A 27173-nucleotide genomic window follows, 5' to 3' on the forward strand; every position below is an offset into this window, starting at 1 on the left:
TAAACTCAACTCCCAACGTCCAAATTCCAATGCTTCTGTCGTGACCTCCTCAGTTCAGCAGCTGCAAGAGAAATGCCATGAACAAAGGAGACCTCATATCAGCTTCAACAATCTCATCAAGACATTTGACCGTGTGAGCAGAGGTGGTCTATGTTCCAGAGAGAATCGGTTGCCTTCCAAAGCTGTTCAATGTGATCTCCTCTTTCCATGCCAAAATGATGGACAAGGTTAGCTATAACTGGGGCAACATTGAAACCTTTGGATATCCATAGGGGAGTCAAATAGGATTGTGTTCTAGCACTGAGACTTATCGGCATATTCTTCACTTTTCTGCTATCATGTGCTTTCAGATCATCTACTTACATACAAGGGCTGATAGAAAGATGTTTAACTTTGCTCATTTAAGTCTCAAGACAAAGATACACCAAGTCCTCATCAGACAATTGTGGGGGTTGGGGGGAGGGGTGGGGGCGGCAATTCTCTGAACCCACTGCACTGATTTTTTAGCACAGCGGGCCAGGAGAACTTTGCAGCAAGCAATACACAGGATTCGCGCATGCTTTCCCACCATGATAGTGTCTCCCAGCACCAGATTTGTGGCGGCGTCTGCTCGGCACTAGAAGTTGGCAGGAAGGCAGGGTAAATATTTAAATGCTTATTTTAATCTAATTTAAATGCTGTTAGCATCTCCACCTTCCACTTTTCACTCCAGAGAGGTTTAGAGTAGGTTCCCACTTTCAGGGAACTAGTGGCCTGACACCAAGGGAGTGAAGGGGGACCAATTGGGGTCCCTCAGAGGGTCGGTCAGCAGGGGTTTGTCCCTGGGCATTTACATCTTGGCAGTGCCAGCCCATGCTCCCTGTCACAGCCCAAGGGGCAAAGTGCCAATGCCAAGGGGGAAGGGCCTAGGGGTGATTGGTGGTGGTGGTGGGGGGCGGTTATGCCACTGCCATTCTGCACAGGGATTGGTTGGGGAAGGAGGAAGGCCAGGAAATTGCAGCCGGCTTGTTGGGGGGGGGGTAGCAGAGAGTGAGCATTGTGGGGGTCGCAAGGCTGGCCAGCGATCGAGCTGACTAGCAATCGTGTGGCCAGCAGTGCAGGCCATTGCGCATGTAACAATCTCTGCTCTGACAGACTGACGCACGTGCAGTAGCCCATTCAGCACTCTGATTTCAGCCTCTCCAGCAGGAATAGGCCCTGCCCCCTGAAATCTAATGGTATTCACGCTGGTGGACTCTGCAGTGCGCAGAGTGTGGGAGATTCTTTGAACTTGCACTGAAAAAGACAGCGTGAATTATTCCAGTTTTCATGCAAATTTGACACTTCACATGTTTTTTGAGAGAATCCCACCATTACTCTCTGCTGGTTTGACCATCAGTACTGGGATGACAAATTCCATCGCCCAGATGTTGTCATGCCACCACGCTATCAGCATTAGCAAAATGATGCCAGACTTTGTTGATAGCTTCACATATCTAAGCTCCAACTACCAACCTTCTGAGACATGCACACAATTAAAAACTGCAGTTGTTACATGCAAACTCGGTAGGAGAATGTGGAACAATAGCAACCTGTCTGAGGCTGTGTGGCCAAATTCCCCTAACTCATTTTTCAAGTTTGCTGATGACACCACCGTAATGGGTCGGATGTCAAACAACGATGAGATGTGTATAGCAAAGAGATAGAGAATCTGGTGAACTGGTGCAACAACAATGATCTCTCCCTCAGTGTTAATAAAAAGAAGAAGATAGTCATCAACTTCAGGAAGCATAGTGGAGGACATGCAGCTGTCTACAAGAACAGGGATGAAATGGAAATGGCTGAGAACTTCAAGTTTCTAGGTGTCTAGATCACCAACAACCTGTCCTGGTCTCTCCATGCTGATACTATTGATAAGAAAGCCCAACACCATAGAAAGCATTCTTTCTAGTTGTTTCACAGCTTCGTATGGCTCCTGCTTTGTCCAAGACCACAAGAAACTACAAAAGATCATGAATCTAGCCCAATCCATCATGCAAACCAGCCTCCCATCCACTAAATCTGTCTATACTTCCCACTGCCTCGGAAAAGCAGCCAGCGTAATTAAGGGCCCCATCCACTCTGGACATACTCTCTTCCACCTTCTTCCATCGGGAAAAAGATACAAAAGTCTGAGGTCATGTACCAACCGACTCAAGAACAGCTTCTTCCCTGCTGCCATCAGACTTTTGAATGGACCTACCATTAAGTTGATGTTTCTCTACACTCTAGCTACGACTGTAATAATACATTCTGCATCCCTTGGTTCCTTCTCTATAAATGGTATACTTTGACTTTTTAGTGCGCGAGAAACAATACTTTTCACTGTATACAAATACATGTGACAATAATGAATCAAATCAGAATCAAATCAAAATCAAATCAATGGCTCTACTTTCTCAGGAGGCTAAGGAAATTTGGCATGTGCACTACAATGCTCACCAACTTTTACAGCTGCACCATAGAAAGCATTCCTTTCAGGACATATCAAAGCTTGGTTTGGCTTCTGCTCTGATCAAGACTGCAAGAAACTACAAAGGGTCATGAACGAAGCCCAGTCCATCTTGCAAATTGGCTTCCCATCCATTGACTGTCTACAGTTCCTGCTTCCTCAGAAAAGCAGCCAGCGTAATCAAGGACCCCCATGCACCCTAGACATACACTCTTCCACCTTCTTCAGATGGGAAAAAGATGCAAAAGTCTGAGGCCACGTGCAAACTGACTCAAGAGCAGCTTCTTCCCTGCTGCCATCAGACTTTTCATAGAAATCATGGAAATCCTATAATGCAGAAGGAGGCCATCGGCCCATCGAGTCTGCACCGACCACAATCCCACCCAGGCCCTACTCCATATCCCTATATATTTACCCGCTAATCCCTCTAACCTACGCATCTCAGGACTCTAAGGGGCAATTTTTTTTTAGCGTGGCCAATCAACCTAACCCGCACATCTTTGGACTGTGGGAGGAAACTGGAACACCCGGAGAAAACCCATGCAGACATGAGGAGAATGTGCAAACTCCACACAGACAGTGACCCAAGCCGGGAATCGATCCCTGGAGCTGTGAAGCAGCAGTGCAAACCACTGTGCTACCATGCCGCCCACGGCACGATATGGACCTACCCATATATTAAGTTAATCTTTCACTGCACCCTAGCTATGACTGTAACACTACATTCTGCAGCCTCTCCTTTCCTTCTCTATGTATATAGTCTTTTGTCTGTACTGTGCGCAACAATACTTTTTACAGCATACTAATACATGTGACAATAATAAATCAAATCAAACACCAAACTGAGAGTTATCAAGCCAGAGTCTTCAGCATAATGCTCGGTACTGTTGAAACCTAGACAACATATGTTAGGCAGGAGGAAAGGCATAACAGTTTCCACCTTTACCAATTTGGATGCCTCTTCAGCATCCCTTGGCAGGACAAGCTCTTCAGTTCAGAGGTCCTGGAGATGTTAATTCCTTCAGCATACACTCAATGCCAAACTGACATCTGCACTGGTTTGACCATGCTCATCAGGCCAACGATGACTGTGTACCCAAAGACCTTCTATATAGTGAACTGGTCACTAGATCACAACCATCTTTGTGTCCAGATCTCCGCTACAAGGACACCCATAAGTGAGATATGAAGATGGCAGACATTGACACTGAACCTTAGGAAACCATAACTGACAGCTATGACCTCTGGGGGGTTGACTGTTTAGAAGAGGGGAGCAGAAATGATAGAAAAAACAGGTTGACAAAAAGCCCAGAGTCATGAATCATGAATCTTCTCAGTCCACTGTCTTCCTATGCAACAGAGACTGCCTTGCTAGAGTGATGCTCCTGAGTCATATCAGAGGATGCATACAGAACTGACCACCACGGTGCAAATTATCATCTTATTACACCACATCATGTCTCATACTGTCCTATTTCCCATCTTGACTTACTCACCAACACATCCAATTGGAAGCAGTACAAGGAGGAAAATTTGCAATTCCATTGAAATATAAGGGAAACCAGTGGCTTTTTAAGAAAGTTTGAAAAGGACTTTAAGCTTGCATCACTTGTAAAAGGGTCAGTTGTACTTTGGGGATTATGAATGGGTAATAAATGCTGGCCTAGTCAGCAATGTCCACATCCTATAAAAGAAAACTATGACATTTTTCTTGGTTAATAAGAAACACTGATCCATGTGACCTGGTGATCCAACAGCTGCAACTTTTTAATGTTACATGCTGTATCTTCTCCAGTGCTGACAAATGCTGTTGGAAAATGATAGGCCTATTGTGATCATGCAAATGTTCCCAAACCTCTGATACAATAGACTATTTATTTTGCTTTCCGTAGCAAGAGGATCGTCTCCCAATGTGAACGTGCAGCCCAGGACTATAATCTCTTGGTGCAACAACACTGCCCAAGCTCATGCAGTGAGAAGCCTCCGCAATGATTGTCATGGTCTGGGAGGCAAGCGGTATTAATTCTCACCATTTTCCAAATATGTGAAAGTCATTGTCGGCTTATGCAAGAGCACCTTTAAAAGTGATGGATCATGTGACAGCTTCTGATTGAAACGATAAACTTACATTTTATCAAGTCATTCAATGAGACTGAACCATGGTATGTGATTTGTATTCATGTTGATTTCTGTATCATTTCCAAATCTTGTAAGCAGGATTCTGATATGTCCCTGATCTTCCTTCCAGGTAAGGAATTGAGATTTGAGCAATAGTATGGAGGTCCAGCAGCAGTCAGAGGACAAAATCTTTAATTGTCAAGTCCCTGACTATTGCCAGCAGGGGATCGACCATGCTCAGGGACAGCTCTATCTGTGGGAAAGTGAGGCCCCTGTGCATAAAGACTAGTGAGAATCCTCTCATGGTAAAAAAAACCTGCTCTTGCTGTGGAAGCTAAATGCTACCAAAAGGTAATAACTTGATTTGATTTATTATCGTCACGTGTGTTGGGATACAGTGAAATGTATTGTTTCTTGCATGCTATACAGGCAAAACATATCATTGATAGAATACATAGGGGAGAAGGAAAGGGGAGGGTGCAGATAAAGATCAACATAATATATGGTTGGTCCATTCAAAAGTCAGATGGCAGGAGGGGAGAAGCTGTTCTCGAGTTGGTTGGTACATGATCTCAAGCTTTTGTATCTTTTTCCTGATGGAAGAAGGCAGAAGAGACTATGTCTGAGATGCATGCGGTCCTTGATTATGCTGGCTGCTTTCCTGAGGCACTTCACAAGCACTTTTTAAACGTTAAATTGAATTCAGTTTCTCCAGCAAATGTTCCATATTTCTGATTTAGTATTCTTGTTAAGTCTCCCTGTCATGAATGCCTCTTCTCTACCAGTTGTTACTTTAAAGGTTTCAATAAGTTATTCCTTACTTTTTCCCCCTCTCTTATCTCCCCAGCTATTTTTGCAGCATGTTTCACTTATCACCATAGCAGGAGTTGAATGAGGAAGTGATCTCAAAAGAGATTGCAAGGCTCAACAATTATTTAACAAGGAAGAGCCAGGATTTAAATACAAAGTTGAAAGTCCAATCTCCCATTATGGGTGTAAACTTCTGGTTGCATTTGTATATTGAAGTACATACGTGTGTTTTTCTACATTTGTTTGCACAATAAAATTTGTGCATTTTCACTCAAACTTTTATTCTCAGTGCTGAGACAAATGGAAAATCTGCAACGTCAAATTCTACTTAAAGAACTGCACTTTTTAATCTAAAGTATCTTCACACACACAAACATATTGTTTTGCTCCCCCGAAAGGAACCGTGATTTATTTCAATCAGTGATTAACACTAACTAAATTAACACCACAGAGATGCAAATTTCCTCCATTGCAAATATTTCAAAAACTAGCAGTTGATTGGCATCCAGGTGTAGGTTCCCATTTGAGTGAAAGACAAGTCAAATCAGTAATATGCTCATTCGAATTCTTGACTAGGACCAGTTGAGCTGGTAATATCACCAATGCAGCTGGTGACCCACTGATCCCTGTAGGTAAACCGGAATTCATTTCCCAGTTGACACCTGGCTCAGCTGATGCCAGTTCAACTGGAGGTCCATCTGGGAGGATATCAAGCTACTAGAAGGCTGTGTGGCCGGTCACAGAGAAGACAAATAAACTGTTGTAAAGAACAAAAGGAGAGATGCCTGCAAAGGGAACAATAGAGGAGGCACATTACAAGGGCATGTGTGTGTTTAATATAGTTAAACAGGCCAGAAAGCAGGGCTAGAGCAGAGATTGAGACTGGGACAATTCTATGGCTTCCGTTTTGTAAGAGTTTACCAGACTGCTTAACAAGGTTTATTAAAGGAATCAGATAAAAATGCGCCTGAGGAATTTATGCCATCAAGACTGCCCTAATCCTAGCCAAGGATGTTCTGTGAGAATGTGTTGTTTCAGCGAGGACTATCCCCAGGGGACTCAGACGGATTAGAGCTACTGTTGTAGGGGATGAGAGGAACAAATCTATTGAGTGAGGAAAGTGAGAGATCCTATGTTCCAGGGGCCAAATTAAAAGTGACAAAATATTGGAATCTTGTTGGTAATGTGTTTGTTGGACAATCATTCAGTATTTTTGGTTATTTTCATCAATGGTTTCTCCACAGCATTCAGAACACAATTCAAAATCCTCATCCTCAGCTTAATGCCTTGCTCTATCTTTACAAAACCTCCAGCCCTCTATCATTCAACTCTCCATTGTTTTGATTCTAACCTCTCGCATACTCCCACCTTTGCACACCATTGGTAGCAGAGCCTTGATCCTACTGTCTCAAATGCCCTTTCTTAAAGACCTCCTCAAAACCCACTTCTTTGACCAACTCTTGGTTTGCCTTCCTCTGTTTCTTGCTCCTGCATCGTTTTACTATGTGTCTGACTGGGAAATGAATTGGAAGCTTGGTTTTATCTTAAAAGAGCAAGGCAAATTAAAATTGTCGATGTTTATTAATAATGTGACATTCGAACATTACTCAGATAACTACAATTTCATGATCGTTATGCAGCATAAATGTGTACAATTGATTGACATATCATTGATTGAATGATACAATCAGATAATTTCTCAAGATTCCCCAAGGTCTGGTTGGAGGGTGAAAGCATTAAATTGGAGGTCATGTTTAAAATCATAAAACCAGAACACATCATACTACAGAATGGTTTTTTGTAAATAACAAATCCAAAGATCTATATTGGCTTCTCCTTCAAGTTTCATCACTTCTGAATTCAATCAAAATGCCACTTGTGCTGACTATAGGCAGGACTTGTTAGCTTGTGCTTTGGACCAAGTGAGACATCAATCGACTTTCAGTTCTGTTCTGTAGTCTTTCTCCCAGGATGAAAAATCAACAAGCTGAGAATTTCTCAACCATTATTTCCAAATTGGCCTAAGCAAACCCGGAGCTAGGCTTCAGATCAGCAACTGTGAAACTTTTCAAAATCTTTTTAGATAGGATATTAAAATTCGCTTTGCAATTCAGTACAGAATTCTGAATTTTACGCTCATTCACTGGCAGGTTTTTTAGGGGTGGGGTTGTTGCTGGGGAATAGCATGAAATTACAGAAATGGGATTTCCTCCAGATTCCTGTCCACCCACACAGTGATTTAAGGCTAGGATGGGCAAGACCACAGATGGGAAGCCCACCCTTGCCCCAACTGAGACCTGCAAGTGACCGATTAATGGCCACTTGATGGACTATTTCTCACCCAGCCTCAATTTTTAAGCTGGCGGGAACATTGAACCTCTGGGAGAAGGAATCAAAACTAGATCTCAGATCGGAAGGAGGGTGCGCTTCCATTGGGAGGTCCTTTCTGAATGGGTACATCCTCCTCTTAAGGCCTGGTGAACTTCAGACTATTGTCCCCCCACCCAGGGCCTTTTGTCAGAGACCCCAATCTCCCCATTTACAACCACATCACCCACCCGCCCCCTCCCCAGGCCTTCCATATTCTCCCCTCTCCAGGATCCCTCCTTGCATATTAGTGCTGCTGTGTTAGTGCAAGGGATCCAGGTTTGATTCCAGCCCTGGTGATTCTGTGTAGAGTTTGCACATTCTCCCCATATCTGAGATGTGCAGGTTAGGTTGACTGGCCATGGTAAATTGCCCCTTCATGTCAGAGAGGTAAATAAGTGGGGTCATGGGGATAGGGCCTTGGTGGAATTGTTGTCGGTGGGCCAAATAGCCTCCTTCTGTACTGTAGGGATTCTATGATTCTACTGCATGACATACCTAGTCCAGCAGGTTAGTGCAGTTCCTCTTCTGTTCACTAGTGCTGTCACTGCAGGAACTGGACAGCTGTTGGCCAATCGCTTCTCCTGAGTGAGAAGTGCAAGTCCTGCCTGAAACTAATCGACACTCAATGGAACGTTAATTTGTTGTGGGACAGTCCCAATTGGTGAGGGAGTGTTCCTCACTAACTCTTTGGATAATGGGAGGTAAGACCCTCCCATCTGAAAAATTCAGGCCCATGTTTTTTTTCTTACTTACTTTTCTTGCTGTGACGTGAGCTATCCAATTTGTTACAATAATGAACTGATATTAAATTACTTTTTCAGTCACTGAGTCCACAGAAGAAATCACAATTAATTGGTTGATAGAGACCTGAAGATCTCACTGGAGAAATATCATTTGTTGACAGATTGGAACATGTCATTTCTCCTTCTAAATACATTTTTGTGTTGAGCATCTTTTGCTACTTATCCATTTTGTTCTGTAAAAACATACCCAATATATAAAATACTTCTTTGTTGGCAATGTAAGTAGCTAAATATTATGCAGGCAGGTTTGTGGTAAGATATCCCATTGTAGAAGTAGGGGGCATGTAGCCTAATATTTGATTTGATTTATTATTGTAACATGTATTAGCATACAGTGAGAAGTAGTGTTTCTTGAGTGCTAGACAGATAAAACATACCAATCTCAGAGAAGGAAACAAGACAGTGTAAAATGTAGTGTAACAGTCACAGCTAGAATGTAGAGAAAAATCAACTTAATGCAAAATAGGTCCATTCAAAAGTCTGACAGGGAAGAAGCTGTTCTTGAGTCAGTTGGTATGTGATCTCAGACTTTTTCCTGAAGGAAGAAGGTGGAAGAGAGAATGTCAGGGATGCGTGGGGTCCTTAATTATGCTGGCTGCTTTGCTGAGGAAGTGTAGACAGAGTCAACGGATGGAAGGCTGGTTTGCATGATGGATTGGGCTATGTTGACGACCTTTTGTAGTTCCTTGCAGTCTTGGGCAGAGCAGGAACCATACCAAGCTGTAATACAACCTGAAAGAATGCTTTCTATAATGCCGTGACAACTGAAAATTAATTAGTCACAGAAATTGCATTTGCTTCTTAAATTTACATTCTTTTAACTAACCAAGGATTATCAGAGAACAGAGAGACATGCTTTCCTGAATAAAACTATTTTTGAGTGATAGTGACACAGCAGTTATTATACTAGAAAATTTCACTAGTTTGGCTTCTGCACAATAATTGGTTGGCATTTACTCGAAACAAGCCAGATTCGAGTGGTTTTGAACACAAATAACTTTAAGGTAAGAATAGCTTAGCTGTTCGGTTTATCACCTTATTGATCATCAGTTTTGAACTAGATTCTAGACACACTGGTTCTGTGAAGAGCTGTCTTCTAAAGCAAAATACTGCAGGTGTTGGAAATCTAAAAGAAGCAGAAAATGATCGGGTTAGGTAGCATGCATGGAGAAACTGGTATATAGGTGAAACCATATCCTCTACTTATATTTCTTTCAACTTAGTGTTCAGTATTCACTCCTCACTACACAGTTCCCTCTACATTGGGAAGAGCAAATACAGATTGGGTGATCTCTTTGCTGAATACCTCCATTCAATCCGCAAGTGTGACCCTGAGCTTCTGGTTGCTTGGCATTTTAATTGCCACCCTCTGCTATTCTGAACTCTGCCTCCTACATTCTTCTAGTGACACTTTGCAGAAGATCTAGGAACAACATCTCAACTTCTCATTAGGCATTCGAAAACCTTCCAAACTCAATAAGTTCAACAATTTCAGATCAGAAAGACTATTTTCATTTCCTCTGATAGCAGATGCTGGTAAAGCTTCTGCTGTTGCCATTTATATCTCCTTTAGATCTATATTTTCTTTCTTTATTCCATTACCTCCCACTTTTGCTTTGCATTATTATTCCTCATCATTAAGCACTTTTGCCTCCTCCTCTGTCAGAAACATTCCCTTTTTACTCTTTCCTCCCTCCCCCTTTCCCTCACGGCTTTCCCCTCCACTGTACTTGGATAAAATCCATTACACCTAACATTTTCCAGTTTTAATAGATCAGACTGAAATGTTAACTCGGTTTCTTAGTGATTTTAATGAGAATTGAAGGATGAGTCTATTCAGCAGAGTAAGGGATAATTTGGCACTGGAGAATAGTGCCACGCACAGTGATGTAGAGAGTCACATTAGTAGACTGTGTGGAGAAGTGCCTGGAATGAGCGGGCATGGAGTTAGCGTCTTGCCAGTATCTTGGTTATCAGGCCTCTCGTGAAACAACAAATAAACTTCACAACAAGAATCTTTATTGATTATCTGTCTATAGGAAACAAGATTTCCTTTTGTTGTTGTTGTTTCTCTTCCTGCACCTAATGGTGTGCAAGGCAAACCTTCATCTGATTCCACAGTCAGATTTTTCCTGAAACAGGTCAATAGTCTGTTGCCAGAGACATATAGCTCGAAGGGGTACCACTCTGCAACAAGCATGGCTGACCAGGAGGAGTCTTTCCCATTCTTGCCATTTGCTACTGGCACTTTGGAAGGATTTCGCAGGTTAATGTGCAACTTATTGGCTGCATTATGAATGCACTCCTGGGGTGAGATTAGAACCCGGAACTAGGGGGCAGGGATCCTACCCATTGCGCCACAAGACCTCCTGCCCCAAATAGTCTCTTCATTGACAGCTTTTCACAGACCCAGTTTATCTAGAATCTAGTTCAAAACTGATGATCAACAAAAATTTGATAAACTGAAGAGCTAAGCTGTTACTGCCTTAAAAAAACATAATACACAAGGAAACTGGTAGATTCACAATCAAATGGAAATCAACTTAAATCATTCCCAATAAACAAATAGGCATCTGAACATAAATCAAGCACATTTCAAATATTTATTTCAATGTTGATCAGAACATTCCCCACCTCACTCCCCATGCTCAATATCCAGTTGCCTGTCCTTTTGGTCAGGCAGTGGCATTTCATACTTAGAATCTAAAGAGGGGCAATATAGCAGGAAAGAAAAAAAAAGGTAGAAAAAACACAAAATCTAAGCATGGCGTAATGGGATTTTAAATGTATTTATAGTTTCAAGGGACTACATTAAATGCCCGAATATTTTAAAATCTATACCAATTGTTAAATTGAAACTCTTGTATTATATTAAAGGATCATTTCAGCAAAGCTTTCCGTATCCCAGAATACTTGAGGAAAACTAAAACTGAGAGAAACATCTGGATCACCTCCCTTATAAAGGTTACAATTCTGCAATACTCAATTATCTGATCTGGCAATTATCAGTGTTTTCAGACAATTCGTGTTTAATATATTTGGATGTCTTTTCACCAACAAAATATTATTAAAATCATTCGCCCCCTCCATTTTGCAATAACTAAAACATGACCATTTGTTGCTCAGATCATCAAAGCTGTGCAGTGGGATGTTAATTTCCTGTCCACAATCCATGATCTATGGCTGTAATCACAGAATCCAAGGTGCGTATCTCTTTGTTAAGAACAGACTTCAAACAAAACACCTGCACTTCATTTGTGGGCTTTATAGGTTGCATTTCAATAAGGTTTGTAGCTGGAATCACAATGTTTGAAAATGTTTTACTGATAGTATTATTAGTGCATGGTTTAATTGTGCTTACTGAATGCTATATTTTGATATATTCCCATCTATGTTTTGGCTTCCAATTATCTAAAAAAAATCTCAGTTGCAACCACAGCATACACTAAATAGAATATCCATCTGATGACAATTTTTATAAAATTTATTCTTTCAACAGATATAGGTGGCCACCATTTGCTGCCCTTCCCCAAGTGCCTTCAAGAAAGTGGTGGTGAGCCCCCCTCTTGAACCCCTCCAGCCAAGTGGTGTAGGTACACCCACAGGGACAGGTACCACGATTTTGATGCACTGATGTTGAAGGAATGGGGATATTAGTTCCAAGTCAGGATGGTGTGCGCGCCTTGGAGGGTAGCTTGCAGGTGGGTCCCTATGCAGTTGCCACCCATGTCCTTCTAGGTGCTAAAGGTCACGGGTTTGGAAGGTGTCAAAGACGCTTCAGTGAGTTGCTGCAGTACATCTTGTAGATGGTACACACTGCTGCCATGGTGGGTCAGTGGTTGAGATCTGAATGTTTTAAAGGTGTCCTGAATGGTGACCAGCCTCTTACCTGTTGCTGGAGCTGCACTCATCCAAATAGCAGAGAGAGTATTCCATCACACTCCTGACTTGTGCCTTGTAGATGGTGGACATATCGAGGGAAGTCAGGAGGCGAGTTACTTGCTACAGAATTCCCAGCCTTTGACTTATCTTGTAGCTACAGTACTTAAATGGCTAATCCAGTTCAGTTTATGTTCAAGGATAATCCCTAGGTTGTTGATATGAGGGGATTCAACAATGGCAGTGCCTATGAATGTCAAGGGGAGTTGGTTAGATTCCTTTTTGTTGGGGATGGTCATTGCCTGGGACTTGTGTAAGCTTAAGCTAGATATTGTCCAGGTCTTGCTGCATTTGGACGTGGACTGCTTCAATGTCAGAGGAGTCATGAATGTGTTGAACATTAATGGTTACACAATGAACATTCCCACTTCTAACCTTATGATGGAGGGAAGGCCATTGATAAAGCAGCTGCAGATGATTGGGTCTAGGAAACTATCCTGAGTAACTGCTGCAGTGAAGTGCTGGAACTGAGATGATAGATCTCCAACAACCACAAATGACATTCTTCTGTGGCGGAATGACTCCAACCAGTGGAGATTTTCCCCTCTGATTCCCAGTTTTGCTAGGGCTACTTGATGTCAAACTTGAGCAAGTGTTGCCTTGATGCCAAACTTGATCAAATGTTGCCTTGATGTCAAGGACAGTCACTCTCAACTCACCCCTGAAGTTCAGCTCTTTCAACCATATCTTAATGAAGTCAGGAGCTGGATGACACTTGTTTGGGTTGTGTCAGAACTAATGAGCAGTTAACTACTGTGCAAATCCACTTGATAGCACTGTCGATGATCCCTTCCATCACTTTCTTGATGATTGAGTAGACTGAAGGGCTGTTAATGAGCCAGGGTGGATTTGTCTTGCATGTTGTGGACATGACATACCTGGGCCAGTTTCCATTGTCAGGTGGATGCCAGTGTTTTAGTTATAGTGGAATAGCTTAGCTAGAGAGGGGTTACTTTTGGAATGTTGTCAAGGTACATAGCCTTCACAGTATTCAGTACATTCAGGCATTTCTTCACATCGCACGGAAAGAACTGAATTAGCTGAAGATTGGTGTCAGTGATGGTGAGGATCTCAAGCAGGCCAAGATGGATCATCCACACAACATTTTCTCGCTGAAGACAGCAAATGCTTCAGTCTTGCCTTTTGTACTGATGTCCTGGGCTCCCTTATTGTTAAGGGGTGCATTGCTTAATTGTCCATCACCTTTAATATCCCATTGCCATTCATAATAGGTGTGGTAGGACTGCAAATCTTTGTTTTGGAATTGTTTAGCTCTGTTCACTGTTTGGCATGTATGATGGCAACTAGGGAGGGGTAATAAATGCCAGCAGCCAATGATGCCAATATACCACGAATGAATAAAAGCAAAGTCTATGAATATTTTTAAGGTGGATAGACTCTTGGTAAATAAGGAGGTGATAGGTTATCAGGGAATAGGTGGAATGCAGAGAGGTTACTATTAGATCAGCCAAGATTTTATTAAATGGCGGAATAGGGATTCTATGATTTCAGGCTCAAGGGGCTGGACAGCCTACTCCTGCTTCTCTGTTCATATGAGTTTTGATTTTAATAGCATACACATTCTTATTCTAATAAGACTTATAACCAGTATTCTCATGTCAATGCAACTCTCAATGTTACAAACAGTAAAAACTCAAAAAGCTTTGCAAAATTGCTACAAGAAGCACAATGTCACGTATAGGCCAGACTACCAAGAACAATTTGCTTTCCGCAAAGGGTATTACAGAAGTACTCAACTTTTTAAACAGATATCATCAAGGGAATTTTATTTTCAGATATAGCCAAGACAGGAGACAATACTTTGGTATGGATAGAAACATTACAGTAATAGAGAAAGCAGCAAATGAAGAGGGCACACTTGTAGAGTGCAAAGCTCTGCCAAGCTGTGTTAACTCAAAATTCTTACAATGTCACCTTTCCTGCCTGGTTCATACTCTAACTACAAAGCAGTCCTGCTATAATATTATACAGCATGTTTCAGGCCAATCTTCATCCAAAAACCTGCTCTGAAAACTCTGCTCACTTCAAATTCCACCAAAGCAGTCAAGAGAACAATGCTTAAATGAAACAAGCGACAACATTTATAAAAAAAGCCAATTTACCCCAAATCCCAATGTTAATGGATTCTTTAAAACATTCCATAACACGGATCCATATTTTTACCAAAAGCAAATCAGCCTCCCTTGGGCCTACTCTGTGTCCCAAGTTTTGTTGAAATCCACTCATTAGATTGTGATAGACAGACAAATAGGAGCAAAAATTTATCTCCACCTTAAGAGTGGCAGAGCTAATTAGAAAGGATTGTTTGATTCTTTATAAATCTAATTAGTTGTAATTAAAAGGAACATATTTTTTGCCCAGCTTTCAGTGAGTGGTTAGACGACCAACTATCTACATTTTAGCTTTTCATCTTTCACAGCTAATAGTGAAAGGACACATCATTTGTCACTACAGATCATCATTAGCAATGACCAACAAAGCAATTACAGATGCAGTTAGGAAATTTATAATGTGACAATTTTGGCAACACATTCTTTTTATGAGCAGAATTTCAATCATCAGTGGATATGAAACATCAAACATGATGACAGCACACCTTACAAAAAAAAAGATTAAATTTGACTTTGTCAGTCTTTTTTTCCCCAGGAACTGCATCACAAAAAGACAATGCGTTGATATGGCAACTGTCTGCTTTGCCGCAAACATCTCCCTGTATTGCCCCAGTGATAGAAAAAAAACTAATATAATAAAGCAACAAAAGTAGCTTATCAACACTATTGTGAAGTGAGGAAAAACTGAGTGAAGGATATTAAACAAAATATGTCATTGTGTACACTGGTGAAAGCAAAATGGTCCATGTTTTCCTGAATTGCTAAACAGTCTTACTCCAAAACACAAACTTCTACTCTAGTTTTGAGGAAGAGTCATACAATCTAGAAATGTTAACTGTTTCTCCCTCCATAAATGTGGCCAGATCTGAATTTTTCCAGCATTTTCTGCTTTTATCACTTCTATTTTCTCTCCAGTTGAGATGTTCAAATATTTTCGTAATGGATGTACATTACTGTGCTTACTGTGCCTTTGTGCATTCCTGCCTCTTGCGTAGTGTCTTGCTTTGTCATGTGATTGCTGAGGCCACCTTGGGCAATTCAGTTGTTTTGGGGAGAAAGCATATTTACCCACCACATGCAACATGGTGTCAAGATTGTGGAGCTGCAGTCAAGTCGATTATGATATGTCAAAGAGAACCAGATTCTGTAAGAGGCTACACACAGGTGTGGGCTAACCAAGGTTCTATACAATCAAAACAAGACTTCACTCTTTCTGTACTCAAATCCTCTTGCAATAAAGTTCCTTGTTTACTATTTAAGGGAGTGGAAGAAGAGAGAAGAGTGATATTTGCTATCTTCCAATCTGCAGGAACCAGTCCAGAATCTATAGAATTTTGTAAGATTCATCAATCTGTGATGTAGGTCATGAGGTCCTGGGAGACTTGTCAACCTTCAATCCCATTAATTTCTCCATACAATCTTCTTCCTGATACAAATTCCCTTCAATTCCCTTGGTTCTCCACTTCTGGGAAATGTTTTGCATCTTCCTCAGTGAAGACAGACACAGTACTCATTCAGTTTCTCTGCGTTTCTTACTCCCCATTATAATTTTTTGTGATTCTGCCTGTTAACGGATGCAGGTTTATCTTTGCCAAACATTTCCCTGGTACGTAACTGTAGAAGCTTTTACAGTCCTCCACCTATATACACATTCTGTTTTCCTTTATCAGTTTCTTGGTCCTCCTTTGCTGTATTCTAAAATGCACCCATTCCTCAGGTTTACTACTATTCCTGGCAACTTTATAACCCTCAACTTACTCTGTTAGTCTGACTTTTCATTTTAGGGTTTTGTGCTTTGAATAATTATGAGATTACAGGGGCTGGGAACATCCGAAATGTGGAATTTTTTCAAGGAACAGCTACTGCGGGTCTGCAATAGGTATGTCCCTGTCAGGCAAGGAGGATTTGGTAGGGCTAGGGAACCGTGGTGTACTAAAAAAGTTGATTCGTTGGTTAGGAAGAAAAAGGAGGCTTATGTTCGGATGAGGCTTGAGGGCTCAGGTAGTGCATTAGAAAGCTTTAGATTGGCTAGGAGGGAGTTGAAGAGGGAGTTAAGAAGGGCTAAAAGAGGACATGAGATGACTTTGGCTGATAGGATTAAGGAGAATCCTAAGGCGTTCTATAGGTATGTCAAGACCAGAAGGTTGGTTAGGGCAAGATTAGGGCCAGTTATAGACAGTAGAGGGAAGTTGTGTGTGGAACCGGAAGAGATTGGAGAGGCGTTGAACCAATATTTCTCTTCGGTGTTCACGCAGGGGGACATGAATGTAGTTGTGGAGGACACTGGGGTGCAGGGGTGTAAAATAGAAAGTATTGCAGTTGAAACCGGGGATGTGCTGGATATTCTAGAGGGCTTGAAAATAGATAAGTCCCCTGGTCCGGATGGGATTTACCCTAGGATTCTCTGGGAGGCTAGAGAGGTGATTGCAGAGCCTCTGGCTCTGATCTTCAGGTCATCGTTGGTCTCTGGTATAGTACCGGAAGACTGGAGGACAGCGAATGTTGTCCCATTGTTTAAGAAGGGGAACAGAGACTTCCCCGGGAATTATAGACCGGTGAGTCTTACTTCTGTTGTGGGCAAGGTTTTAGAAAGAATTATTAGGGATAGGATTTATAGTTATCTGGAGAGTAATGAATTGATTAGAGACAGTCAGCATGGTTTTGTAGCAGGTAGGTCGTGCCTTACTAACCTTATTGAGTTCTTTGAGAAAGTGACCAAAGAGGTGGATAGGGGTAAGGCAGTTGACGTGGTATATATGGATTTTAGTAAGGCGTTTGATAAGGTTCACCATGGTGGGCTTCTGCAGAAAATGCAGATGTATGGGTTTGGGGGTAATCTAGGTACCTGGATCAGGAATTGGCTGGCAGATAGGAGACAGAGGGTGGTGGTTGATGGTGAATATTCGTCATGGAGTTTGGTTACAAGCGGTGTGCCTCAGGGATCTGTTTTGGGGCCACTGCTGTTTGTAATTTTTATTAATGATCTGGATGAGGGTATAGTTGGGTGGATTAGTAAGTTTGCTGATGACACCAAAGTCAGTGGTGTGGTAGATTGTGAGGAAGGGTGTCATAGTTTGCAGGGTGACTTAGATAGGTTGCAGAGCTGGGCCGCGAGGTGGCGGATGGAATTTAATGTGGAGAAGTGTGAGGTAATTCATTTCGGTAGGAGTAACAGATGTGTTCAGTATAGGGCTAACGGGAGGACTTTGAATAGTGTGGAGGAGCAGAGGGATCTAGGTGTATGTGTACATAGATCCCTGAAGGTTGGGAATCAAGTAGATAAGGTAGTTAAGAAGGCATACGGTGTCTTGGCGTTTATTGGTAGGGGGATTGAATTTAGGAGTCGCAGCGTCATGTTGCAACTGTACACAACTCTGGTGCGGCCGCACTTGGAGTACTGTGTGCAGTTCTGGTCCCCACATTACAGAAAGGACGTGGAGGCTTTGGAGAGGGTGCAGAGGAGGTTTACCAGGATGTTGCCTGGTATGGAGGGGAGGTCATATGAGGAGAGACTGAGGGATTTGGGGTTGTTTTCGCTGGAAAGAAGGAGGCTAAGAGGGGATCTTATTGAAACATATAAGATGATTAGAGGTTTAGATAGGGTGGATAGTGATAGCCTTTTTCCTCGGATGGAGAATGCTAGCACGAGGGGGCATGGCTTTAAATTAAGGGGTGGTAGTTATAGGACGGATGTCAGGGGTAGGTTCTTTACCCAGAGGGTGGTGAGGGATTGGAATGCCCTGCCTGCTGCGGTTGTAAATGCACCTAGTTTGGGGGCGTTTAAGAGATCTATGGATAGGTTTATGGACGAAAAGGGATTGGTTTAGATTTGTGGGTCAGTGTTTTTTTAAAAAAAACTGGTCGGCGCAACATCGTGGGCCAAAGGGCCTGTTCTGCGCTGTAATGTTCTATGTTCTAATTGTATAGCCCTTAAGCTATGTAATAACTCTTTAGGCAAAGTATTTTCCCAATTCACCTCAGTCAATTTGCCCCTCAAAGCTTCAAAAATTTCCTTTGTTCAAATTTAGCATCCTGGCTTCAGTTTAAACTACCTCACTTTCAAATACAATGGGCGGGATTTTACAGCCTCGCTCAAGTTAGACCGGAAATTCCTGTCCAAGGTCAATAGACATTTCCATTATCCACCCCTGGCCCACCCCAATTCTGTGGCAGGTGGGGCAGTAGAATTCCAGCAAATGTAACATTTAATCATATTAAGATCATTCATCCCAATGACTCTTCATAAAATCCCCCACAGTGCAGGAGACCACCATTTGACCCATTGAGCCCACACAGACAACAGTTCCACCCAGGCCCTATCCCTGTAACCTCATGCAACGAGATTCATTTATTAGTCCTTTCTGGTTACATAATACAAGGCCTAAATAGCCTGTTCCTCAAAATACTTATTTAGAAAACAATCCCTAACGCACTCCAGAAACTCATCTTCCAAAGCATTAGTAATCATTAGGCTTACTCAGTCTACTGGCAGATTGAACTCACCCACAGTTACCATATTACCCACGCTACATGGGTTTCTAATCTCTTGATTAATACCGTAATCCACACTCCCATTACTTTTTAGTGGTCTGTAAACAATTTCTACTAATGTCTGTTGCTGATTCTTAGCTCCACCCAAACAGCTTCCACACTTAGTTCTTCCAATCCAAGATCCTCCCTTACCAATGGAGTAAGTTCATCCTTATTATGTGTAACACCACTTCCTTTTCCTTTTTGCTTGTCCTTCCTAAAATGTCAAATATTTTTGAATATGCAGTCCCCAGTCTTAGCCACCCTGCAACCATCCTTCCGTAAAAGCAATTAGATTATAGCTATTTACCTCTAGTTGTGCCTTTAAATCATCTATTTTGTTCCAAATGCTGCATGAACTCAGGTAGAACACCCTAAACTTAGTCTTTTTGACATTATTCTGCATTCTAGGTTTACTTGATACTCATCTTCATTTTGCCTGCCTTTGAATATCACTTGCCATGTTTCTACTTCCTATTACCAGCTTTACGTCCACTATATTTGAATTACCCCTCAGGTTCCCACTTCCCAACAACCTTTCCCAACAGCACCAGCAAATCTCTCTATGAGGCTATCAGTCCCAGTCCTATTAAAGGTGTATTGGTGTCCATTTTGTATAGGCCTCACTTACTTAACAACCAGTCCTAAACACTTCAAAACTCTCATCCCCTCCAGACTTTACACAAATTCTCTAGCCATGCTTTCAATCACTCGATTCTTCTATCCATATGCTCACTGACATGTGGCATTGGGACTAATCCCGAGAGGTCCTGCTTTTCAATTTCATTCCTGACTCCCTAAATCTGCTTTCAGGGCCTCATCCCTCTTCTTACCTATGTCATTACTACCAATGTGGACTGTGACTTCTGGCCGTTCACCCTCTCCTAGAAGGATATGTGCAGCTACTCCACGACTTTCTCCTTGATCCTGGCATCAGGGAGGCAATACATCATTTTGGAATCACATTTACTACCTCAGAAACAGCTATCTGATCCTCCTTCATTCTTGCTCGCCCATTTTTTTCCTCTCCTCCTTGTAGCTGAGCCATCTGTGATGCTATAGACTTGGATTAGGCTGCACTCCCCTGAGGAACTATTGTCCTCACCAGTATCTAAAATGAAAAAAAGCAATTAGCAAGATCAACTCAGTGGGTGCCTGGGCTACATGCATGGATCTCCCAGATTGCCAAATGGTCAGTTATTCCCTCTCTGCCTGTACATTTGGATGCACAGCACTGAGTCCAACCACCACTTGAGCTCCCTAACCTGGAGCTCAAGCTTCTGCAGCCAATGATACTTCCAACAGACGTTTTAATCTAGGACGCATGGTGTGACATATTTTTTCAGCCATGGCATGCTGCACTAAATAGTCAGGCTCAATTTTTCACCACGAGTGCATGTTGTACCTACCTCATAACTGGACATAAGATAACGAAGCAGGTAAGGTGGGTTATGTTACAAAGATGCGTGGGAATTTGGGACATGCCCACACAGAGCAGACACCAAGTGGCAATTGACAAAGAAGGCAATCACCTACACCGACAGTTTTATTTTTATACTCTGTATATAAGCCAACCCGTCTTTGGACGGCACACTTACACTGCCACACAAGATACAAAATAAATCACCAGATAACTCCAATATCATTGTATTGTGAGATTATCTGGATGGTAGGTAAATCAGATGAATTGTGGTCTTCTTCGGTCTAATAGTTACAAAGTGAAAGTTCAGAGGTTGCTACACTGCAATAACATTTCTCATAAATGAAAGTATCACTTCCTGTTCTTTTTAAACCTGAGTGTTTGCGAAATCTGATGCAATTAGTATTCATGGAGTGACTCATAGTTGTTTGAAGTTATAGAAGCAACTTCAAGAGAGAGTGAGAAGTTTGTTCTGACTTTGGCACAATTATCTAACAGAAGAATTGACATATTGGACAATGTCCAAAGAAATGTATACATGTATCTTTGACAATGCTTTAAGAGTGACCACACTTGTAATAATATCTTCAGCATTTTCAAGGTGGCAGGCTATAACTAGTGGGCTTCAGCTTAGTGGGGATTCAGTGATGTAACACTGTCAACATTCTTGGGGTTAATATTGACCAGAAACTCAACTGAACTTGACACAAACACAATAGCTAGTAACTCACCTCCTGACTCTCTAAAGCCTGTCCACCATCTACAAGGCACAAGACAGAGGTGTAATGAAATATTCCTCATTTGCCTGGAAGACTGCAGCTCCAAAAACATTCAAGAAGCAGCCCACTTGATTGGCATGCTATCCAAAAACATCCACTCCCTCCACCACTGACGCTCAGTAACAGCAATGTGTATCTATCAACAGGAGGCACTGCAGCAACTCACCAAAGATCTTTAGAGAGCATCTTCCAAACCCACAACCACTTCCATCTAGAAGGACAAAGGCAGAAAAAACATGGGAACACCATCATCTGCATGCTCCCCTCCAAGCCATTCACTATCCTGACTTGGAAGTATATAGCTGTTCCTTCACAATCACTGGGTCAAAATCCTGGAATTCCCTCCTTAATTGCATTGTGGGTCATCCCAAGCACATGGATTGCAGCAAATCAACAAGGCAGCTCACCACCAACTTCTCAAGAGCAACTAGGTAGGCATAGGCAATAAAGGCTGGCTAGCCAGCGACACCCATGTCCCATCACTGTTGAATAACAATGAATAAATGAATAAAAGAATGAAATTTAAAAATTTACAATATGTTAGATAAAGAAAGAATCAGGTATCCAAGCTTACTGAAAGCACAAAGCCTGTAAATTGAGACTGTAAATTGTGAGCAGGGCACAAAGAGCCTGCATAGAGTTATAGACAGGTTTATTGAATGAACAACAAGGTAGCAGATGAGTATAATTGGGGGCGGGGGGGAGGTGTTCCAGTTGGTGTCGTCAAGGTATTTATTTTTAGCAAATCAGAACTTGTAAACGTTAATATTCAGAGGCTTGGTTGCATTTGTTCAAGGAATATGCAAAAGGCATGTTGGCCTTTATTGCAAATACAATAAGAGGAGAAGTCTTGTTACAATTGTACAAGGCTTTGGTGAAACCACAGCTGGAGTAGTGAATGTAGTTTTGGTCTCCGTCATTAAAGGATTGCTGCAGCTGGAGTACTGTGTGCAGTTTTGGGCGCCGCACCTGCGCAAGGATATTTTGGCCCTGGAGGGAGTGCAGAGGAGGTTTACTAGGCTGATACCGGAGTTGAGGGGATTGAGCTATGAGGAGAGGCTGAATAAACTAGGCTTGTACTCGTTAGAGTTTAGAAGAATGAGGGGAGATCTCATTGAGACGTATAAGATGATGAATGGGATGGATAGGATAGAGGTGGAGAGACTCTTCCCGCTCAAAAAAGACAGTAGGACTAGGGGGCACAGCCTCAAGATAAAGGGGAGGCGGTTTAGAACGGAGTTGAGGAGGAACTTCTTCACTCAAAGGGTGGTGAATCTCTGGAATTCTCTGCCCGTTGAAGTGGTGGAGGCTGCCTCGCTAAATATTTTTAAGAAGCGGGTTGATGGGTTCTTGATAAGAGAGGGGATTAAGGGTTATGGGGAGAGGGCGGGAAAGTGGAACTGAGCCACAACAGATCAGCAATGATCTTATTGAATGGCGGGGCAGGCTCGAAGGGCTAGATGGCCTACTCCTGCTCCTATTTCTTATGTTCTTATATACCTGTGTTCAAGGCAGTACAACAATGTTCACTGGAATGAAAGAGTGCTCTTATGATGATATACTCTCTGGATTATGGAAAATTACCTCATTGAAATACGCAAGATTCTGAAGGGGTTTGATAGAAGAGGTTATTTTCTCTTGGCTAGGGAATATAGAATCTGTGGGCAGTGTCAGAAAAGGCATTGATGATTTAGACTGACATGAGGGGAAACCTTTTCACCCAAGGAGCTGAGGATCTCTGGAATAATCTGTCTTGGAGACTTGCAGGCACCTATCATTGATTTAAGGCTGAAATTGAAAGATTTTTGGTCTCCCAGGGAATCAAGGGATACAGGGAGTATACAGTCATATACTTCTGCAGTGCAGAAGTATTCCTCCATCCTGTTTAAATTGACAAACTCAGTGTGCAGATGCTGGAAACTGAAAAAAAAACAAATGCTGGAAAATTTCAGCAGGTCTGACAGCATCTGTGGGGACAGAATATTATTAGTGCCAGAAGTAGGCTTATATTAACACTGCAAGACTTTGGTTAGTGGTGACAGCAAATCAGCACACATGATAGTCCTGTGCCACGCAGCAGTGTGACACAGTTCTCTCACCAGGAACCTAGGAGATCCCTGTTCTCCATTGCTGATCTCCAGGCACTTAACTGTGCAATTTCTTGCTTTTACCATTAAGGCAGTGAGAGTGGCAATTACTGGAAGGTCAGACCGCACCTCACAGCCCACCCTGTTCTCTCTCTCTCTCAAAAAGAAAAACCAAAAGAAGAGTTGCAAGTGAGAGAAATGGACTGACAGTATACGTGGAGGGGACTGCAAGGGGTGGTTACTAGATGGGAAGAGAGTTAATGTCAGTGTTGGCAATTCAGATGAGGATGTGAGTTGGTGTCCAAAGAGAGAACTTGAGTGACACTACAAGATGCATTGATCTGAGGACAGCTGTGCAGGAGAATGCTAAGAAAGTCAGAATGTGGAAATGTTGCTCCCCTTCCTGAGGTCACTGAACCTCTTCCAGCACTGTTTCCAACAGCGAGGTTCCACACTCCTGCTGACCTCCTCAGCTATATTGAGCCACTCCTGCTTTGTCTAAGAGGTGGATTCCTTCTCTCCATCTGCTGTGAACAGCACTTCTCTTCAGAACTTCAAAGCAGGGATTGCCTCAGAATTGGTGAGATGGATTCAGTGAGTGTGGACAGCTCTCCCACATTATGCCTAGCTCATTATATTTGCTTTGGGTTTACTCATGGAGCATTCTTGGCCCTGTAGGGGTCCTTATTAACCATTTAAATGGTATGATGTGGACTGTCACCACATCCACTCTGGTTGATTGGGAAATCAGAGAACCACCGGATGCTAATGTTGTGGCAGAGTTAGAAGAAGGTGCAGCAAAGCCTGCTCCACAAAATCTATGGGGTTCTCAACCCACTGTCCACCTCCACAATCCTAGAAGCAGATCTCGAAGGCAAAACCTGTGTCAAAAAACAAACCACAGAGATGGCAACAGAAATTACCTTAGCTGCTTTTTCTGGCTAAGTGGCTCAAGAACTTTGAGAGTCAGGCCGGAGATACGTTCTGTCCGTGCACAAAATTACAAGTTCAAATTTCTACTCAAATTCATCACATTCACCTCAGACAAATGAAAAGCAAGTAAGTCCTGTATGCTTATCAGCTCATGTGAAGATTAGAAGTATAAAGTGAACATTTTTTTAATATACGGTTAAATATTTGCTCTCAATATTGTTCACAAGAGAAAATATAATACACATATAACTGGCTGTGATTAAAACATCACATTCAGGTTAGCTTGTTTAGATGTTAATAAAAATTTGGCTGCATGTGGTACTGGAACTACTAGGTCAACATGCCATATAATTCCTGAAATCGATCTTACTCCACCTTTTGAAGCAGTGCTAGCTGTCCTAGAGCACTACAGTACTGGAGTAAAATTGCGAGCAAGAATAAATCAATGGGGTTTGAAGATACAGGTGTTATTATTAGTTCTGATGAGTCATCCTAGGCTTGCAAGCGCAATAACATTGGGTAAACGTGAAATTAAGGGTTTTGCTTAAATGAAATAAGCTTTGTTAAGAAGGCTTGTTTTTAATGTGGCCGTGGCTTACACGACTAACTGAATCATAAATTACATCGCATGTCTCTTCCAAAAAACTTACATCTGCAGAACTATTTCAAATATTGCCGGGGGGACAGGCGGATTTAAATGTGCGCGGCTGGAAAGCTGCTTACCTCTCCAGCTGAAAGGATCACAAAAACATACACTGTACACAGTCTTATTTCCCACAAAGCCTAATTTCTTTCTTCCCTTGTAGAAGAAAGGAATTTATTGAGTAAGCAAAAAACAAAAGGAGCAGATTTGTCGTCATGCAGTTACTTTCATTTCGCATTATTCGATTCTCAAGCAAGGCACGACAAGCCAGAGAGAGGATTAGGCATCTTAACAGCGGCAGCAGCAATGGCTTTTTATTCAGAAGGCTTGGGAATAATCGGTGCGCGATGAGAATGTGAAACGACCGCTCTGAAAACAAAAGTTTTTTTTAAAATGAAGTCAATTCTCACGGCAGTTCAGTTTATTGGATATGTATCAGGATGGTGGGCAGGGAATTGGAAAATACAAACCTGTTCGCGGATTTAGTTAGGTGGACCCTCCAGCACCCGCCCCCTCTCCCCCCCCCCCCCCCACCAAATCAGATCAAACACTGAACACGTTTACATCGATAACACAGACTGGGTCTTCTAACTTTCGGTTAAAGCCAGCGTTCCCTGTCCTCTTGACCCAGGGGTAGTGGCAAAATTGGAGGAAAGGGAGAATTAACACAAGACATTTTTACCCGACTGTCCGAAGAAGTAATTTTTTACTGAGCCATCGCTGACTAATTTTTTTTAAGTTACGAAATAACATTTCGTAAGAGAGAACTCAGGAGGCCAAAAACAAATGGGGGGTGGGTGAGAGATTCTCATTTTCCCCCCAGTTAGCACTTCAAAACAACAACAACAACAACAACTCTCTCTCCAAACTAAATTTACTCCAAACTTCTAACCTGGCAAATATTTTTATTAAACCAGCGATCAGAAGAGTTGGGTAACATCTAAAGTTGCCAATCACGTCAGTTAAAGAGGAAGAGTTTTATTCAAGATAACAGAAGGGGAGGATGGAGGGGGAGTAAGTCCCTCGCCAGCTCACACTACCTGAAATCTTCTCCTGGTAACCTTTGGTGAAGAACTGCATCGCAGTGGCGGCTCTCCAAGGTGTCTTGAGGAGCCCCTGTCTCTCGGGATCCTCGCCCAGCCCCTTCAGGATGGCCGAGTAGGCTGTTTCCAGGCTGGGCAGACTCAGCTGGTTATCCTCCACGCTGCGGGTCCGCTCTTCCTGCCATGGAGTGGCCGCTTTCTGCTGCGCCGGCCACTCGGGCGGTTCCGGGTGCCCATTCAGCCGGCCGCCCACAGCCGCCACTTTGCTCGGAGTGCTGCCACCCTCGGCTTTGCCCCCTTTAGCTAAGGGCTTTCCGCAATCCATGGATGTGGAGGACAGTTGCTGGAAGCCGCGGCTCTCACACAGGGAGTTGGAGTGCCAGTGCAGACACAGATATTGGGAGTTGTTATGTGTGTGGGGGAACAAGTGTCCGCTCATTCAAACACAATCACCTTTCCAGCTCCTTTCACAGAGGCGGGTCCACACTGGAATCCGGCCATTGGCTGTGGGGATTCCCACGCAATCACTGCGTCATTCACATTCATTGAGAATTATTTGGGATCAGCCTCAAGTGTCCAAAAACAGAAGTCAATGAGCCCACTTACACTCACCCAGACACAGTTATCCGGTCAGATAGTGAGCCCACTTACTGTCACCCAGACACAGTTATCCAGTCAGATAGTGAGCCCACTTACTGTCACCCAGACACAGTTATCCGGTCAGATAGTGAGCCCACTTACTGTCACCCAGACACAGTTATCCAGTCAGATAGTGAGCCCACTTACTGTCACCCAGACACAGTTATCCAGTCAGATAGTGAGCCCACTTACTGTCACCCAGACACAGTTATCCAGTCAGATAGTGAGCCCACTTACAGTCAGCCAGACACAGTTATCCAATCAGATAGTGAGCCCACTTACTGTCACCCAGACACAGTTATCCAGTCAGATAGTGAGCCCACTTACTGTCACCCAGATAGTTATCCAGTCAGATAGTGAGCCCACTTACACTTACCTCGACACAGCTATCCAGTCAGGTAGTGAGCACACTTACAGTCACCCGGACTCAGTTGTCTAGTCAGTGAGCCTACTTACA

The 27173-nt window shown here is 42.6% G+C and overlaps 1 protein-coding gene across 2 annotated transcripts in view; it reads right to left on the minus strand.

Annotated features, from left to right (window-relative positions):
• The window catches only part of LOC145352616 (GTP cyclohydrolase 1-like), a 47966-nt gene extending 21434 nt beyond the window's left edge, over positions 1-26532 (minus strand). For both annotated transcript variants that reach the window (XM_080202738.1, XM_080202737.1), the window contains exon 1: positions 26075-26532. In XM_080202738.1, coding sequence (XP_080058864.1) covers positions 26075-26516 — 442 coding nt within the window. In that variant the 5' untranslated portion in view covers positions 26517-26532. The remainder of the gene's footprint in view (positions 1-26074) is intronic.
• Between the last annotated feature and the right edge of the window lie 641 nt (positions 26533-27173).

Source organism: Carcharhinus amblyrhynchos, chromosome 14 (genome assembly GCF_965287045.1).
Source record: "Carcharhinus amblyrhynchos chromosome 14, sCarAmb.v2.hapA, whole genome shotgun sequence".
Lineage (NCBI taxonomy): Eukaryota > Metazoa > Chordata > Chondrichthyes > Carcharhiniformes > Carcharhinidae > Carcharhinus > Carcharhinus amblyrhynchos.